The sequence below is a fragment of the Anguilla anguilla genome, chromosome 3, assembly GCF_013347855.1.
Source record: "Anguilla anguilla isolate fAngAng1 chromosome 3, fAngAng1.pri, whole genome shotgun sequence".
NCBI classification, from domain to species: Eukaryota; Metazoa; Chordata; class Actinopteri; order Anguilliformes; family Anguillidae; genus Anguilla; species Anguilla anguilla.
In genome coordinates this window covers 36,490,245-36,509,895 of record NC_049203.1, presented here as the reverse complement: position 1 = coordinate 36,509,895, position 19,651 = coordinate 36,490,245, and the positions used below count along the sequence as shown (strand labels likewise).

The following is a 19,651-nucleotide window of genomic DNA, read 5'->3' as shown; positions in this document are numbered from 1 at the left end:
GAATGCAGGACGACGCGATATCTGATCATGGTGGTCTATTGTGCATCACCCTATGAAGCTTGATTTGACTTTTTATGGAGTACAATAAGTAAGAGTTTACACTGGATATCAAAAATATTACACATGGTCCAGGTTCTCTATTTTATTTTCTTTTCAACATGTGCAATATGCTTCTCATGCAAAGTTAGGGTAAATACTGCAGCATTTAAAGGGGTTGGCCTAACTCAGATATGAAAGAGAACTGAAAATAAATTACTGTGGCTTTCATACACACTATCTGTAATAATTAATTGCATTTGCAAATGCTTTGAACGAAAACAAATGTGCAGATTAAGAGTCCTGTTAGTACAACAGTACAATACAGAAACAAAGATTATTGGTTTTAATAGATGGCTTTTAGAATGTAAAAATCAATGAACTAAGATCCTCAAAATGACCTCACATAAAGAAATTGAACATTTATTATGTTTATTATAAATAATACAGTTAATAAAATATTAGCAATTAATAATGCATTATTATAGTTAAACACTGTTGTACTTCAGGTTCTAATAATCAAATAATACAGCATAATTACAATATTTGAAGTACTGATATGAAAGGCTGCTGGTTAAGCTAAGCAGCTACGAGGAAGTGAATGAACAACTTGCCCGATGTAAGTCAAGCATGAAGATAGTATAGCAAACTGATGTTGTGGGGTAATGCATAATTGTGTGTGTGTGTGTTTGTGTCTGTGTCTGTGTTACAGTTTTTCAGCTTGAACATCAAAGATAAATAAGATAGGGCAGAGGAGATCCATTTCTTCTAAGTTGCTGAAGAGACCTACAGTGCAAAACAAGATAATAAGAGGGAGGTTAACTGTCTAAATATAGGGTTGGGTAGTCACCCTTTTTAATGTATTCACAATTAAAATTATTTCTTACCTGTACTGCTGTCCACTTATTGCCATCATAGATATACAAGGTGCGAGTGTCCCTTCTTAAGACCATAATATTCTCGGATTTAAAGTGAGACATCTCCTTCTCGCTGTCCACAATATAAATCTATTGTAAGCAACAAACAAACAAAAAAATAAATAAATCTGGATGAATGGAGGAATACACTATTTGTGAAGAATTGTGTTTTAATATTGTGCATAGCAACCCAAACCCCGAAAATGGTCACATGACAGAGTTACATGAAAGTAATTTGTCTTGTACTTGGTAATAATCATAAAAAGAAAATCAGTTGACCAAAATAGCATTAAAATAGAACTTTTAGTTCTCTCTTTTTGCACCTTTTATTTGGATATGTATGGCGACTACTGCTGATACCAAACAAATAAATGCACCAAATTCAGACATGTCACCCCCACATTTAGTACTTTGTGCACCCTACCTTTGCACAAGTCTTCTCCTATAATGTTTTATGAGGTGAGAAGAACACAGCATGTAGGATCTGAATCCATTCCTTTGTAAGTACTGGGCGTCATTTTGGAACAGTGACGTCAACACCACATGATCAGGGACAGACTGATCACATGGACTGGGATCCACACCTCTTTGTTTCCCTTATTATTTGTGTGTTTGTTTTATTTCAGTGCTCTAGGCTATTATGCAGTTTGTATGATATGTGATTTTTTTGGCTGGATCGCAACAGCGGGGCCAGCCCTACAAACACGAATGTCTGTGACTGAGTAACTGAGTGAGTGATGAAGTTATACACCATTGGTCGACCGAGTTATGAAGTTACACCATTGGTCGGCTGGATCACGTGTTAGGTCCAGCCATACTGTATACTAGGTTTTGACCTGGTCTTGTTTTTTTGTTCAGTTATCAGCTTAACTGCCTGGATGTTGTAAGTCCAACAATGAACTGTTCTTCTTCTTTTAATGCCTTGTCCCCATGAAGTGTAGATTCTCCTGAACTGCATAATCTGAACTTCCAAGGACTATGATTACATTCATTGCCCTCGGAACCAAAGGTGGCGATGTAAGGACTGGACGCCATTTCGGATCAATGATGTCACGATCACATGAACGGGGACAGACCGATCAAATGGACTGGGTACTTCCAGCAGACGCCTGTAGTACGTTCCCGTCTCTCCTCTTCCCTTCTTCTTTTTGCTGCTGAACTGGAGAGACATGCACAGGGCACTCTCTAAGGGCACAGAACTAAAGAAAGCTAAGGCCTGCCTGTAAAGGAACACGCTGAGAGACTCTCTTGGGTTATAGCCACGACCAGAGGCTTATATCTCCAAGTAAACGTGTGAGCAGGTAAGCTAAAAAAACTGATCCATCAAGAGATCAATTTGTTTACTAACTTTACACATGTTCTGCAACATAGTAAAAAGTGAAGTGCTCGTAGTCTATGTACTTTCCTGTGACGGCAAGTAAAGTAACTTCCAACTCCAGCAAGGATGAAAAAAAAACCAGGTTGAAGACCAGCTTTTGTACTGACAGTACAATGGAGTTTCAGAGCCGATGCCCCAGTCAGAGTTCCCTTGGACAAGCCAATACCGCACAGAACCATCTGTGCTCCCGCAGTAAGACTGACAAACATCCAGGCATTAACTAGTTCAGGAAACTTATGTTTGTTTTTTGTTTTCAATGAAGTGTGTTATCGATTGTATGTAATGTGTTTAGATTATATCACGTCGCTCGTTAGTTAGCTACAGCTGCCTAACCCACATAGCTAATGTAGTGATATTTACTCTATTACTAACATTATCTTACAATCCACCTTCCTTTTAACCGAGATCTGTGCATGCGTTCTCTCCTGCACTAATATATACTCAGTCAGTATATACTTGTATACTTAGAGCATATACAAAGGTGTACTGAGATTAGCTAGACGTAGCTAACTCCAGTAGCCCTTTGTACATGCAACCCTCATGATTTCCAGGCCATATTTAGCAGCATATGCTTAAAGCTGATTCATGTTTCACTCCATAACAGAGCAGCCATTGTTCTGTCAGGTACCACGTGTTCTGGTGATCATGCACATGACTAGGCACACACATTAAACATTCTAGTCCCCTTTCAGAAATTTTTCAAATTTAGTCTAGATGTTTGTTAATTTGAACAAAACTTTAAAAATTCAGTTTTATTAAACCTTGAATTTACGCATGTTATTACATCATTGGTTATTATTTTAATATTTTATGTTGAAATTCATAATCATGATTTAATTGATTTATGAAACGGATTAATTATGAGACTGAAAAAATGGTGAAAAAAGTATAATCAGTCTCATAATTAATCAGGTAATATATTTATATCTTTATATCTTGGTGCCTACTTGTGAGGATTGTTAAAATTGATGCGTTTTAATTATTTATCTTCACTATTCCACAATTCGTAAAGGTGTTTTCCCCTACATTTTCATGCAGTATTTCTCCAGATTCATCTTTACTTGGTCTTAATTCTGTGGACTCCCCTCTTCAGTTTACCCCACAGATTTTCAAAGGGGTATACGTTAGGGAACTGGGATGGCCATTGCAAAAGGTTGATTCCGTGGTCAGTTAAACTTTCTTGTGGATTTGGAGGAATGCTTTGGATCATTATCCTATTGGAAGACCCACTCACTTTTAGCCTCTGGTTAGAGGCAGCCTTATTTTAGTCTAAAATCTGCTGGTACTTGATTGAAGCCATGGCACCATGTATCCTAACAAGGTTCCTGGGGCCTTTGGAACAGAACAGTGCCTGAATATCACATATCCACCATCACACATCACAGTGGGGATTAGATTATTTTCTGCATGACCATCCCTGTTTCAGCCTCTGTCTATTTAACCTCATCTGACAATAGATATCTGATATCTCTATCAGAGTTCCAATGATGTTAAGCAAACTTCGGGCACAAGTTTTATAATAGTAGAGGTTTTCCTCTATGAGGAGTGTAAGTGACAAAAATGATTAAATAAATGCAGAATCAATTAAATTTCAATTAAATTAAATGTTGAATCAAATTAAAATTCAATCAAATTAAACATTTCAACAACTAAAATGCAATTTAATTAAATATTGTATTTGATGCAAAATAAAATGCAATTACATTTTATCTGTTGCAATATTTAATTTCATTGCAATTTAATCGGTTCAGAATTTAATTCCAAATTTTTGTTATTTCTAGCCCTCATAAGAATATGAGGGCTAGAAATAACAAAAATTTGGAATTAAATTCTGAACCGATTAAATTGCAATGAAATTAAGAAACCTTCCAAATTAAGAAACCTTCCAAATAGCATTTTGTTGGCATCTAATGTAGTTTGGGAGACTTTGTGACCCGGAAATGCAACTAAATTGTGCAATTTTATAACTGTGATCCTTGTAGAGTTTTTTGCCTTTAGAACCATCTTTCTCACTGCATGCGGGGACAAAATACACTTTTGTACTCTTCCAGGCAGGTTCATTACATCTCCAGTTGTTTTAAACTTCTTCATTTTTGCAATAATAGCAGATTAGGGTATTTTCAGGCATTTTGCTATTTTTCAAAAAGACATTGCCTGCTTTATTAAAGTTAACAACCTTTTGTCTCATTTAATTTTTGTGTTCCATCTTCCAGACGTTGATGAATGACAAAGGGAGCTTGGCATTTGTGTGAAGTCTTACTTGTACCCCAGTGAAATAGGAAGTCATGGATAGTTCCTAAAGACTCAACTTTAACAAAGTAAATATAAATGGAAACGTACTACAAATTTACAGTTAGATTTTTACAATTACTGCCAGTAATTGTGACACAAATTTGAGAAAAATGTTTATTTTCTGATGAATTAAATGTTTTTAATTTCACTGCAATTAAAGGTAATTTGTAATTGTTGTTTATCAGCTTGGTCCTGCATAAAAAGTATGATATATATATTTTTTTCTAATTTTTACCCAGGACGCCATCAATTCCAGAGAGCACTTGAAACTTGTGTAATGTAAATATAGGCTATGGTAAGAGCATGTTTGGAGATGTGAGGTAAGACAAACAATAAGATAAACAATATGACAAAGAAGATGTTGATCTATTTTACACTTGCCCCTTCAACAATCAAATAATTTCATTCTACTTGGTGCTGTAGCTGAATGTTGTACTTGATTTAGCAAAAGTAGTTGTGCAATACTTACCGATGGGACTTCAGAATAATCTTTTTTTGTTACATGCTCAAATGAATTTGCCCAGCTACAGTTGCATTTCACTGAAGGTCCTGTGATGCCCTTCTCCCCTTTTGGTCCTGGTAAAATATGCACTGAAAGAAAATAAAGAACAAGAATTTTTGCAATAGCTGATTAATGCAATATCTAAACTAAGTAATTCAATGCATCTTGCTCGTCATGTAAAGTAAACATTTTATGAAAAAGTGTGGAATTCCAATATATATATAATTTTGGAGTATCACCATAATGCCATTTTGAAATACATTATTTCAGCAATAATGTGAAATTATATATTAGAAAGTGCTTTATTTGGCATTTCTTTTTCTATATATTGAAAAATGTATGGATATTCACTTCTGATTGGCTGCCCATTAAATAATGATATGCAGATAGGTTATAATCCAAATTGCATGATTCTTATGTGTAGTCATAGTGGGTACAGTAAAAACTTTGTTGCTTTCAGGATTAAAAATTGAATTTAAAATGTCAGCAGAAGAGAATTGGCTCAATATCATAGCATTTACTTTCAGTGGATCTTCATGCATATTATGTGCTTGTATTTTTATGTGTATTATGATATTGATCGCTCAGGATCTTTAAATCAGGACCCGTTGCACCAATTAATAATAGGTAATAGGTCATGTTTGAAAAACGTCTTTCTATTAAGCCACTGTGGTATGTAGAATAGAACCATGTTATTGTACGGTAGTAAACTGATTTTGCGAGATGCAGGTGGGAATGATTAAGGCTGCAGGTGGATGTTAGTGGTGTGTGCATCTACCTTCTGTGCAGTTAACTTAGAATTAAAACTAAACATACTGAGCAATAGCTAACCAGTGACATTAACTATATTAAAAAGTTAACTACTGTTAACCAGTTAGCTGCTAGCTGTTTCCATCTGTGACATTGAGGTTAGCTGCCTAGTTAGTGAAAAATAGCACTTCAACATTTGCTAATGAAGTTAGTATGTACACTGAGTCAAGGAAGGATTACTTACAAGGAATTACAAGCATTCAGAAGAAAAATGCTTACTTCAGGGGGTAATGGGGGGAACAATATTTATGAAACATTATCATTTACTTTGTTGTCACCAATCATTCACCTACCTAAGCTATTGCTGTAAATTACCCAAACTAACAATTATAGTCTACAGTTTAACTACTTTAAGCTAATGTTACTGTAGCTATCTTGCAAACGCCAGAGCTTCATGCTGAAAATCCTACCAATTTGTCAGAATTTAGACAGTTCTGCAAAGAAAGGTGGGCAAAAATTCCTTCACAGCAATGTGAAAGACTGATATCAAAGACTTTTTTCATGAATAAAGCCCCATGTTTGGTTGCAGTTACTGTTGCTAAAGGTGGTGCAACCAGTTATTAAATTTAAGGGGATAATTCCTTTTTCACATGGGTGATATGGGTGTTTGATTACTTTTTTATTAAAAGAATTAAATAATATGTTTTTTGTTCACTCAGGTTCCCTTTGTCTAATTGTTCTTGTATTATTTTGTCTAAAGATCTGAAACCATTCAGTTTGACAAAAATGCAACAATAGAGGAAATCAGGAACAGGGCAAATACTTTTCACATCACTGTATCCTTTGTCGGGAGGAAATGAGGAGCTGAGTTTGAAGCAGCTTTGCTCACCTCCTCAAATATTGGGACATTGGAGGGAGGGAGAACTCGAAGATTTTCTGGGGCACCGAAATGCATTACCGTCTTGTGGTTCAGTAATTATTTTAATAGGGAGTTTCTGTCTTAACTTAATATTTCCGTGGACAAGCACCCCTTTTTGCAAGCCTAAACAAACTTGTTTTTTGCTTCTGTGACTGGTGTTGGCATTCTTAATCTAAAAAAGCCATTTAGGGGAGAGTAGCCATAAATATAATGTTTGATAAATGGCACATGGTCAAGAACTTTGTTTAATGCGCTACCATAGCAGTTTCAGGTTTGTACATGTGCAATTCAGTTCTCTACCACCTTCTAAAGAAACAGAGCAATGTCGTAATAATTACAAGAAATATTTCTAACTGTTTATGAGTGGGATAACTAAAAAATCTATTCCGGAAATAATTTTCAGGTATAATCAAGGGTTAAATTGGGGGTGGATGCGGGTGGACGGCGTCCATCCACCTTTGGTAAATAAATAAATTATTTTGACCAGCAGTTTTACAAATAACTATGACAATCCAGTCCATTTTTGGTATGCTCCAGTCCATGTCTTCCCTCTAGCCAGTTAGCCTACTCGCTCAACCAATCAAAAATCCAATGAAAAAAAACTCAGGAGGAACAGTCGTTTATATAGACTGCCACAGAAAGAAAAATATTGTTGATTGTCTTGAAGCGGACACGGTAGGTCATTTCATTAACATGTAATTTCATCTATGCAACATTTTAAAGAGAGCTGAAGCCCCCATGAACGCCGGCTATTATTAACGGCAACTTTGATTGCTTGAGCAAAATCAGCAGGTTGCTGGTTAGCAGCTAAGCTAGGATTGAATATTTCTCAAATACGTAACGTTTTGGTGACTGGTGAGCTGAAAATTGGTTGGGCACAAAACTTTCCTTTAAACTAATCATTGATCTCAGCCTGTATTCATTAGTAATTTTCCTTCATTATCAAGCTTGCCAACGATCGGACTAATCAAATGGCAAGTAGCCTAACACACAGCGTCTTCATACCGTGTTAGGGGGATTAAAGCATAAATTCAATTTATCCGTTCTAATCACCAAGTAGTCTACACTTAACAAACAAGATACACCAGTCTGTTATCTATCGTGTTAGCTTTCAGAATAACCAGCAAAAACAAAACCTGCACTTCAAGATTGTTTACAATCTACGCATTGCAGATATTTGCCATGAATACGAGTGCGGAGAAAGAAGTGCATGTATCTGCAAATGTTGATTAAAATGTGCACAATTGCAAATAAAAATAAATGTAGGCTATAAGGCCTAGGCTACTTGCTAAAACTGCTTATTTCGGGAGAGCTGGCTATATATGTATTGAGTAGCCTATTTTGTGGATTAATTGTATTGATAGCCTACTCAAGGAAAATCAGGGGAAGATTCCACCACTGCTTAGTGATTAAAACGTGTTTTTCTGAATTGCATTTATCATTTAATCTCCCTAACACAATGCTAAGAAGCTGTGTGTCCCTTTACTTAGTCAGATCGTTTGCATGCTTGTTAATCTCTCAAAAGTAATTAAAACAGTTTGAGATTAATGATTAGTTTCAAGGAAAGTTTTGCGCCACACCAATTTTCAGCTCACTTGTCGCCATTGGTATTTTGTTTCAATTCGACAGTTTAAGAAAGATGGATAAAGGAGGAAGAAAGGGAGGACAAAAGAGGAGGATGACCGATTGTTTTCGAGGGTAAAAAAAATTGTCACCATTAATGACACTCAATAAACTTGAAATATTTTATGTAAAAGCTTGCATCAATAGTTTACATTCTTTTTGAATAATTGTTTTCCTTAATTACAGTTATGTGCACAATACATTAAAGATACAACTATTTTGAGCTGAGACATTGATTGGTTTACTTTGTAGCTCTTTTCACCCACCTCCCACCGGATCCCAGGGTCCACCCACCTCCCAAATCCAAATTTAACCCCTGGGTATAATGCAATATATGTATATATATTTTACAATAACTCTTACATCATTTTAGAAAGTTATCTGCCATTAAAGGTTAGTCTGGTTTTCAGAGTTTATTGTAAGTGACCAAAAAACATGATGTCCTGTCTGCATAAATGTAACAGCCATCACAGTTATGCCATCATGTGTTTTTTTATTTGTTTTCTTTTGCTGTTTCATGTTTACAGAATGCCATCTAAAGAGAAAATGAGAGGGTTGGTAGTCAGGGAGGTCATGGACAGGGCTTCAGATTCAGAGATTAGGATTGAAAACCATCTATATGTAGTGTCCTTTTGGGGAGAACTTAGGCATTTTAATGCAGTTTAATATTTATTAAATAAATAAATAAATAAATAAATTATGCTCATCAATGTTTGAGTTTTAAAGTTATTTCAGTGCTTAATGTTAAATGTGTTCAGCTAATTTGCTTGCTGCATTGACATGGCTTCATCTTCTGGATGCTCCAAGTGATTAATGGAAAAGAAACAGCCTCCTGGTCACAGGCATTTATGAAAAGTGTACAAGAGGCTGGTCTGTATAGTAGACTATTTGCTTTATAAAAGCTTATTTGGGTGTTATGAAACAAACAAAAGCAGCTTTTCCCATTGATTTGGACATTACCACAACTCAACTTCCGAAGTTTCTTGTGTGTCAATGTTTCTTTTTTCATGAATAAAGCCCCATGCTTCATAATCTGAGGAGCTGGTTGGTCTCACATTTGTTGTTGTGAACAGCAAAGTTTTGACATTCCCAAAATTGCAAGTTTTTCAAAACAATCACCTCTTTTTCCATGTTACTGATATCTGGCCTTGTATCAACGCTAGCCATAATTATAGGCAACCGGGCTTGTTTAGTATTTTTATACGTGATCCTATGCAAAATGGGATGCTATGTGTTTACCTGTGTGGCAGCGTCTGCTTTGCATGTGTGTGTCCATGTATCTGTGTGTTCATATACCTGTGTGTGTGTGTGTGTGTGTGTGCATGTATCTGTGTGTTCATGTACCTGTGTGCATGTGTATGTGTGTGTGTGCGCATTCAGTTACAGGCAGTGGACAGAACCTTTTCCCGGTAGTCCAGGCACTCCAGCGGGGCCTTGCTGGCCCATGGATCCAACATGTCCTAAGGGCCCAGGTGGTCCAGAATTTCCTTTCATTGCCTCCATTGTGTTTTTGGTGCATGAAATAAAAATGACACGAAGCATAAGAATGTGCAAGGATATGATACATTAGACTGGCTATTCACTAATAGATAACAAAATTCACCAAGGTTTTCATTTAAGGAAGCAGTATTTAGTCATATAAGGAAGCGGTGTTTAGTCCTGTCCATAATTAACCTTTATTATGCATATTACTAAATATTATTATTCTTGAATATTATTTAAGTCTTACCTTTTATGTTTACCTGGGTTTCTCTCCAAATTTGTAAACTCAAAGTCATCATTCTATTTAACTCCTTAAACTACTAGTTAAGCAGGCAAAGTTACAGTGGACTTTACAACAGAACAGTTGGAGACAAGAGTATGGGAGTGGGCCCCTATATCACTAAGGCCCTGCCGTGCCCCCCACAAATAAAATGCATTGCATTTCAGAAAATAAAATGCGTAAGATTGAGCAGAAGAAAATAATAATGAAGCAAAGTTCTTTGCTCCTCCCATTTTTTTGCATTTTAAAGCACCTGATTTATGTTTTTTCTCTCCATTATAAACCATGAGAGCTCGAGAGGGGTGGAGAATGTTAACCCCACCCAAACTGACCTTAAAATAATGATCCATGCAAAGATCAAGCGGTGAGCATGGAATGTGTTTGTGGCAAGGTATGTAAGAACCTGTGAGACCAAATGAAATGCTTGGGCAGGACACAGCTGGTAAAATGCCCAGAACAACTTCTAATGAGACACAGGTGGAGCTAGGCCCGGAGTCACCCCACAGTTCATGGAACATGTGTGTACCTCTAGCTTCAAGTCCGAACATTGTTGGGTTAAGTAGTCTCCAAAGAGCAAGGGGGATTAGTGGCACCAGTTCGATGAGGATTTGGACAGAATTTTTGATGCAGTAGCAAAGGGGGATGCTGGCAGAAGACTCAGGTTCATGTGAACAATCCTCATCAGCCCTGCAGTTGAGAGGTTTGGCATAGAGGAGAAGCACAGGGATAGAACCCACTATGTGGTGAAATAACAAGTAGCCAAGGTCAGCCAGCGGAGGCAGGAAATCTAAAGCACATGTACAAAGTGGTGACAGAGGAAGTGAAAGGTGCCCTGGCAGAGCTCAAAATATTCTGAGGAAGAAGCTTCTCACCCCCACGCAGAATGGAACAGGTGGCGTCAGAGAGGGGGCCAGCAAGTGACAGCCTTTATTTCAGACCCCTTTAGTGTCACCAAAGGCCTGCTTGGTCAAAAATGGAGTAACCACCTATCTTTTCCAAAAGGGGAGATCAACTAACATGTCACAGACATCTATAGAGATGCAACTAGAGAACTGGGCTTGGGCCATTGCAGGGCCACCAGCACCTAGAACCGAGTTGAAGAGCAAGGAGTTTGAAGGAGGTCCAAGACATTGCAAGAGCAACCTTGGTCCCTGGACCAAGCGAGGTACCCTACAAGGTATACAAGAGGTGTCTCAAACCTATGAAAATAGGATCCCGAGAGTGATCTGGAAAAGGAGAGTTTCTCATCTAAGGAGATTTGCAGAGGGTATCTGGATTCCCAAGGACGAAAGATCCAGGGAAGGCAGCAGTGTTCCTGTGAACAGCTAAGGACGGGCAGGTGAGGGTCAACCTTGGGAGGCAACAATGTTTAACAAATGTTAACTTACTGTTGCACAGCTGAAAATTGGGGGAATCAACACAAAAAGATGCAAAATTGTGAAACACATGTAAATACAATTAAATAAAAACTGAATGTCTGTACATATGTCTAATGTGCACCAGACGCTATCCTTAAAAAGATGGCTGTTAAATAACATGTAACAATCATTATTTTTCAAGTATTCATTTCATGCAAAGGATATGTGAAAAGTAGTGAATATGACTACTTTCATTTACATAGTATTAATATGTCCCAAACATTATGGTGCCCTGAAATGTGGAGCTGTTTATGAAAAGTGCTGTAATTTCTACATGGTGAAACCAATGTGTACAAAAATGCTCTTAAACAAAAGTTAAAAGTCTACTTCTAACTCCAGTTCTAACTACAATGAGAACCATCTTCTCTTATTTCTATTCATAAACATCAAGTGACCCTCAACAAAATGACTATAAAGTTTTACCAATTTGCCTCTTTTCCCTGGTGCTCCCCTTGGGCCTTGTTGACCTTTTACACCATTCCATCCTTTCAATCCTGGGTCGCCCTGAAAGTGACAATAACAGGCATTAATGAAATGAGATAATACAATGCATAAAGTGAAACTAGTCTAAACAGATGTACATATAGATCTGATTCACCTTCTGGCCAGGAGGACCACGGTAGCCTGCAGGGCTCTAGAGAAACAAAAACATGATTTATGAAAGTGACAAAAAATTATCTCAGATTGAGAACAAACTGAGTTTAAAGTTAAAATGTGCTTACTTTGTCTCCTGGTGGGCCTTGGCCACCCTTTTCTCCTTTCCTCCCCTGTTTAATAAATGTTATATCAAACTTATTCTGAAATACACATTTTGTAAAATGACAAATGGATGTGGCTTTAACTTACTTTAGTCCCATTCCGTCCTTGTTGACCCTGCAAAACAATAAATAAAGCAAAGGCATGAGTGTAAGAAAGGAATTTTATATCGTATTATATCATAATCTAGCTTTATATCGATTTTTCCTGTTTGGCTTACTTTAATCATTCCTGGTAGTCCGAATTCTCCTGGAAACCCAGCCCAGCCCATCTCCCCCTTTTCACCCTAGATGATAAAATAACATTCCATTAGCAAGACAGTTGTCCTGTAAAAACAATATGCATGCAATATGTGTATGCAATATGCATGCTTCAAATTGAACTGTAACATGCAAAGATTCAAGGCTGATTCTAAAAAACATCAAAGCAAACCTACAGTCAATTCTTTGCTATATATTGAGTGATAGCAGATATGCAGTCCATTTATAGTGATATTTTCACCCTTGCCCTCTAGTGATGCCACTGACAGTTGTTTTACGGTTTTTCTTCACAGCTCTTAGTGTTTGTCTGTCATCAACTGTTATCTTCCTTGGCTGACCAGTATGGTATTTATTTCCACCAGTTTCCACCAGTGTTGTTTTTTCTTTTACAAGACATTGCAAACTGCTGGAATTCATACACTCACTTTCTGTGCTGTCATTCTTAATTAATTCTGTTTTCTCAGTTTTCAGAGTACTTGTTTTTCAGCCGTAGATAAAAAATTAATTAAATAAATAAACATCTGAGCAACAGTGAACACGTCAGTCATCCGTTAACTTAATGTTTCACTGCTGAAAATGGGAGGATTCAACAAAATAACAGCTGTTTCTGTAAAATGGTAACATTTATATGCATGTAAATACCATCAAATAATAACTTATTTTCTGTATTTGTCATATTCATATTTTGGTCACAAATCCAAATTCCTTGAGTATACAGCAAAAATAACAATTTCACTCTGTTCAAATACTTTTGGAGAGCACTGTAAGCACTGTAAGAGTATAGGCCTCTTCTATTTACATTCTAGTTAGATCATATCTAACATAGAATCACACCATCATATCTGCCTTGCTAACTAGTTTGCATGTAACAAATGTTAGCCAGCTAATCTGTCATGAAATTCTGCTTGCGCTTCCATATTTCACAGAAAAATGTCATTTTATTGTTTTGTGGTGATAAAAAATCTCTTAATGAATCCATAATTGCAGTATTAATCACATATCTATGCTTATTTCAGAATGATTGGACTGCCAACAGGGACACCTAGAACAGGACTGCTGAAATTCAGGCTGACAGCCCAAGTGGAAACATGGCCAATTATTTCTCCAGGTGCTAGCTATGATTATGAATATGTTGATGTTTCATTATGAAAACCTGGTCTCCAGAAGGACCCATGACACCATGGAGCCCTGGAATCCCTTCTGGTCCAATTGGGCCAGGGAGACCCTGCAAAAATTAAGGTCACTTTAAGGTAGGCAGAAAGAATGAAGGTTTCATTCATGATTATTTTCAGCAACATGAAATGCATCTTTGCAAATATGTACCTACTTTTTCCCCTTGTTCTCCTCTGCGGCCCTGAAAAACAAAAATAAAGTACATTAGTCCCCATTTTTTAAATTTCTAACAGTCACACAGTTAAACACGAACATTTATTTGCATATAAACAGTACCTTTTCACCCTTTGGTCCTATGACATCCTCATCTACCATCTGTAATAAAAATGTTTTATGATTTGAAAATAATAACTAGTTGCATTTTTCCTAGTTATAAAATAAATGCAGTCTTGCATAAAGGTTTTTCTAAAAGAAACTGAGTTATGCACATTACAGTTACACATTTGAGATATGTACTGTATACAATGAATTAGCATTATATTATATAATGCAAACCTTTACAGTGGAACAGTCAGGCATGAAATCTTGATAAAGTTGCATATTTGTAGGTTTCTGTGGGAAATAATATTGTAAAGTAATTTTAGAAAATTAGCCTATATTGTCATTGTAAATTGGTTTCACATGAAAGTTTGGCAAGAATACAGTATGTGCACATTTAGTTTTATCTTGTTTGGTTCCATTGGTTATTATATTATTATAAAAATAAAAAATAAAAATATTTAATTTCATGTCTCACCAATTTAAAAATAGGCTGAAAGTAATCATATACACATAATTTATAATGCCATAGATTGATATACTTACGGAAGAACATAAAACAGCATGTATCACAACTTGAAAACAAACAGACCGCTTAGGTATTTCATAATTTAATTTAAAATGCTTCAATAAAATATGCTTAATTAAAATTTAAACAAAACAGTGTTGGGTTTCAAAGAAAAGAAGAGATTACCATATATATGGTTTTCATTGTCAGTGGTGGAAAAGGTGGTGGAGGAGGAGGAAGAAGAATGATGCATGTATGACAGGTGTAGGATTCACATGTGTTTGGTAAATCTGTAAACCCAAAACACAATTGAACATAATATTACTATACAAAATAATTTAGATTAGATTGTGCTATATATTCACTTGCTTTCACAAATGATATTATATCCATCTTATAACTTGCATGCATTAACACATTAGTCTTGCCATAGCAAGTTTATGTCATTAATAATTCGGCGTAATTACATTTCTATCATTTCAACTGTTCACTTTCTATTATTCATTTTCTATTATTCTTTTATTCACATTTGTTTTCAAAAAGTTATTTACTATATTCAAGTCACGTCCATATTATTCTGGAAAATTGGGCTGACTGCATGAATCACAGTTGGGTGAATAAAATTGTTTTTGGAAAAAACTGGCTAAACCTCACTAACATTACCAAAGCACATAGGTATACAATATGTGCAAAATGAAGAAACTACAGCAGGTTTGAAATCTAAACAAAAGACCAGTGATTTTGTATGTTTTTAGAATATGGATAGAGTGCCACCATGTGATTTCATTTGGGGTTTGGTTTTGTGAGTGTTTATGGATTTATGAGCATTTTTGTAATATGCTATGCCCACTGAAAATTAATTGGCGTATTATTTGGCCAATCACATAAAATGAATCATGGCTTGAAATTCAATATGACAGACCTCATGGGTTCTTTATTTGTTTCCCATGAGGAGAGGGACCTGTGTACCAAACTGTGTTACTTTCAGTCAAATGCGATGCGGGAGCTGAGCTTGTGAATGTTAAAATTTGTGTACTATAGCACCAGCAGGTGGCCAATCTGCACTATATTTTAACTGAGGCAAGAATTCAGTCATCCAAAAAGGCCTACCTACAAAGACGGATCATGGTCCTATGAGGCCCACCTGGCCCACCTGACACCCCCACTGCCCCCCCACTCCGGGCGGAAGGACATACGGACAAACACATGCATATATCACCACCTTGAAAACCTTGAACCAAAGTGACCCCCCTTATATTTGTACTATCACATTAGATTTTGAGAGGGACTCTGGGGAAAAAAAAACGATCAAATTGTGCTGTGAGGGTTTTCTCAAAAATCCACAAATAAATTTAAGTGACAGGCGATCGGTTGCATTTATTCTTGCATGAGCTACATTTATTTGAGAATTGGCTGCATTTATTTGTGGATCTACTGCATTTATTTGCGGATCAGCTACATTTATTTGTGGATCAGTTACATTATTATATTTATTTTTTGAGACAATAATACCCCATAGATATTCCCCTGGTCGACAATACCTTAGATCCGCAATATCAAAGTTGCAATAGAGACAGCACCAGTACAGGGCATTTAAAAATAAAGCATGGTCATTTATGTCATCTATAAATGGTATGGAAGACTTGTGTTTATAATTTTTCTACTTTGTTGCAGAGCTCATTCTTCCAAGTTGTAACCTAACTTGAATGTTATAGTGAACGCAAGCTCCACATCATGCTTATTGTACTTTCCACGTCACTAGGTTTAATGATGACTGAAGAGTAACTACCGGAAAAAAACCTCAAAAGCAAATTCCAAAAATTTTTACATTGCAGATGCTCTTATCCACAGCGACTTAGACAACTTTTACAAAGCATGTACATTGCATCCATTTATACAGCTGGATATATACTGAAGCAATGCAGGTTAGGTACCTTGCTCAAGGGTACGACAGCAGTGTCCTCTCCAGGAATTGAACTTCTGACCTTCAGGTTACAAGACCAGTTCCTTACCTATTTTGCTGTACTGCCGCCCCAAAAACATTTAATGAATTGTTAAAATAAACGTTCTCAACAAGTGTTTTTATTGTTGGAGGCTACTATAAGGTTAGAGTTCACGTTCATTTCTTTGGTGGTTTATCGTTAGCCAGCTGTTTGTACTCTTTGTCCAGCTCAGCAGTCAGAGTTGGACAAGTACATGGTGTTGATCTGCGACTTCTCATTTGTTTGGGGACATGCTGTTTTGACCTACGAGTATCCCAACGTGTTTTCAGCATTATGTTCAGCCTCTTAAAAAGATTATTGTTGTAAAATTGCACTTCAATTTTTCTGATTAAAAAATACATTAGCAGTAGTCTAGGTCCCCTGGCAGGGGCGAGGGGCTTGGTGTTCAGAGCTGTTTTAAATTGTTATGTTATTCATTATTGGCATATTCAAGGAAATAAACATTTTATATTTGCTGTAGATGGTTCCTGGGCCTCTGGGTGGACGGCGGGGCCCTGGTGTTCAGAGAGCTCTATATGGGTTGAGTGAACCAGGGGCCCAGTGGTAAGAGGCCAGTGTATGGGCTAAGTAGCCTGGGAACAGACATTTGTCATGTAATTGACATTGTGCCTACAGTCACTGGCACATATTGAAATGCTATTGTCCCTGGGCCTTGGGCCTCACAGCCTGAGGTCCCCCCGAGGCCCCTGGTGGTCAGAGGCCTGGGGTCACCGGCACCATTGGCCAGGTCCATCATCCGTTCTTGCCTACAAAGTATGGTAAGCCGGGCCCATACCAGTGTCAAGGGGAAAAATAATACAATACAATAATACAAAAATAATACAAACTAACTAGCAAAAAAAACAATAGGGCTCCAGTACCTACAGTTCATGGACTCATAAAAATAAAAAATAAAATCATCATAATCATCATCATCATGTGTACTAAGGAGATTTAATGATGTAGATTGGACTTTCTTAATTTGATTATGGTGCTTGTTATTTCACTTACAGACAACATTACCTTTCTAAGCAGGCTGATCATGTTTGGCCAGGTTTAATATAAAATAAAATAAAAAGGAAAGCAGGACGATAGGCTGTCGCTGCTGTCCTTAGGTATCCCTTGCTCTGTTGAAGGGAACACTGAGCACAATGTACCATGGCAATGATTAATTATTTTCTCTCCTTTCTGTAATATTGATTATATGTTGCATGTCTCTTACATGTTATGTAGGTTCGATTCCCGGGTAGGACACTGCCATTGTACCCTTGAGCAAGGTACTTCACCGAAATTGCTTCAGTATATATCCAGCTGTATAAATGGATACAATGTAAAATACTATGTAAAAAAGTTGTGTAAGTTGCTCTGGATAAGAGCTTCTGCTAAATGCCTGTAATGTAATGTCTGTGATTGTTTTAGACTGCCTGAAGGGTTTTCCAGAAATACCTTCTTTAAAAAAAAAAGAACTTGAAAATTTTAAAAAAAAAATAATAACATGCTATTTTTCTGAAACCCTTCATTTAATTCATATACTCTCCTCTTTATTTAATGCCACATGCACCTCACATTTTACATTTATTAACCTTGACATTTTGCTGTAAATTAAAATATACTGCATACATACACTACATATACCAATCAAGACATATCATATGGATCCCAAATAATCAGAATTAAAAAAATGTTTGCCCTCAAATAAGGACAGAATAGTCAATCTCCTAATTGGGGTTGAAAGAGCTTGATGATGTCATCTCGTTCTGGCAGCTGCTAAACACTGTGTATGGGGTTGGCTGGTTCTCAGACTGCAGCATCTCTCTCTTGAATTTAAATTATTAAAAGTGCTAGGTCTAGCTTCATATATATTTTATGGATTTCATGTTTGTAAAATTTCTTTGCAATTTCTTTGCTCATACCAAAAAGAAACATATTTGATATTTTATGGTTTTGTTCATAGTCAAACTAGGCATGTAAAATATATTCATAGTAACTATTTGTACAACAATATTAATATAGTAGTTGTAATAAGCATACACTCATATGTAGGTATATATTGTTTCTATATCATTAAAAGTGGCATACCTGATATAATAAATGGTGAAGACACTTTCTCTTCAAATATTACAGCATACCCTCCGACAAGCTGCAGTATGAAAACATTCAATTCTGCCAGCATGTTTTTAATGGCCTGTCTCAAAGACAATTTCACAAAAATATGATTACATCAAAACAGGGTCAGGATAGTCTGGTAAGATTGTAAGTAGCATAATGAATGCTTCATCAAGGTACATAGATATAAGTAACAGCTCTTCAAAATTAGGCATTTTACTTAAGAAAATATAGACACAGATTTACAGCCATACACTATATAATGAAACTCAAAACATTTTAAGAAGACGCATTGATAACCTACCTTAATTCACCTCCCCAATCTTCTCAGTACTGCAGCTTGTGTGACTGTAATGGACTGAATTCTGGGAGCTATTTTCTTGATCTCAGAAGTGCAAGCTTGCAGACTGGGAGCTACTCATCTCAGTAATGACATTATGCAACTAAGGGATTTACAGTTTGGAGACTTAGACTGGGTCATATGAACAGAGTGAGCACAAAAAGTGTACAAATATATTTCACGAAATTACAAATGATGTAATTTACAAATTGGGTGTGATTTTCTTTTTATCTTTTTGTAAAAAAAAGGAAGAAAAAAAGAAAAACAAACAAGAACAGTGTGCCATTAATTGTGCCCAAGACTTTATGGACATCAGCATAAAAATAAGCATCACATTGAGATTAAAAAATGGCAGAATTGTCAAAGTTAAGCATACAAAGTAGTTCTGATCTAGTAGAACATCTGTAATGCTACTCTGTGACAATCCTTCTGTTAACAGTAGACAACCGTGGTGGCAAATCACTGCCACATTGGTACTATGACTAAATACTATGACTAAAATACCTTTTTTTAAAATAGATTTTTACAATGGGTGTAAGAAAGAATACTCAATTGAGTGCATTGCATTGCATAAAATTTCTTGCTCACTGTTGAACACATGTTTACAGTTAATTCTTTCATACTTTTTCCCTTAAACTTGTTAAAGGGACTGTTCACCCAAAAAATAAATA

The 19,651-nt window shown here is 36.3% G+C and overlaps 1 protein-coding gene across 2 annotated transcripts; it reads right to left on the bottom strand.

Moving 5' to 3' along the window:
- Nucleotides 1-451: 451 nt before the first annotated feature.
- Nucleotides 452-19,067, bottom strand: LOC118223940 (acetylcholinesterase collagenic tail peptide-like). 2 transcript variants are annotated; one of them, XM_035411040.1, is made up of 16 exons: nt 18,945-19,067; nt 18,614-18,719; nt 14,739-14,842; nt 14,282-14,338; nt 14,063-14,101; nt 13,941-13,967; nt 13,767-13,838; nt 12,574-12,639; nt 12,444-12,470; nt 12,320-12,364; nt 12,196-12,231; nt 12,021-12,101; nt 9,818-9,914; nt 5,093-5,214; nt 924-1,043; nt 452-822 (listed from the first exon to the last, which is right to left on the bottom strand). In XM_035411040.1, the coding sequence occupies exons 2-16, from the start codon at nt 18,705-18,707 to the stop codon at nt 805-807; spliced, it is 1,005 nt and encodes a 334-aa protein (XP_035266931.1). In that variant the 5' UTR covers nt 18,708-18,719; nt 18,945-19,067; the 3' UTR covers nt 452-804. The 2 variants fall into 2 exon arrangements, with proteins under 2 accessions (XP_035266931.1, XP_035266932.1); XM_035411041.1 differs by having other exon boundaries at nt 18,614-18,674; nt 18,945-19,038.
- Nucleotides 19,068-19,651: the final 584 nt, after the last annotated feature.

Excerpts from the sequence above, each read along its gene's own strand:
- LOC118223940 (XM_035411040.1), bottom strand. The coding sequence starts at position 18,707 with ATGCTGGCAGAATTGAATGTTTTCATACTGCAGCTTGTCGGAGGGTAT. Across the intron at positions 14,339-14,738 it reads CAATGAAAACCATATATATG|AAACCTACAAATATGCAACT; the intron begins GTAATCTCTTCT and ends TATTTCCCACAG. Across the intron at positions 5,215-9,817 it reads GCCTGGACTACCGGGAAAAG|TGCATATTTTACCAGGACCA; the intron begins GTTCTGTCCACT and ends ATTTTCTTTCAG.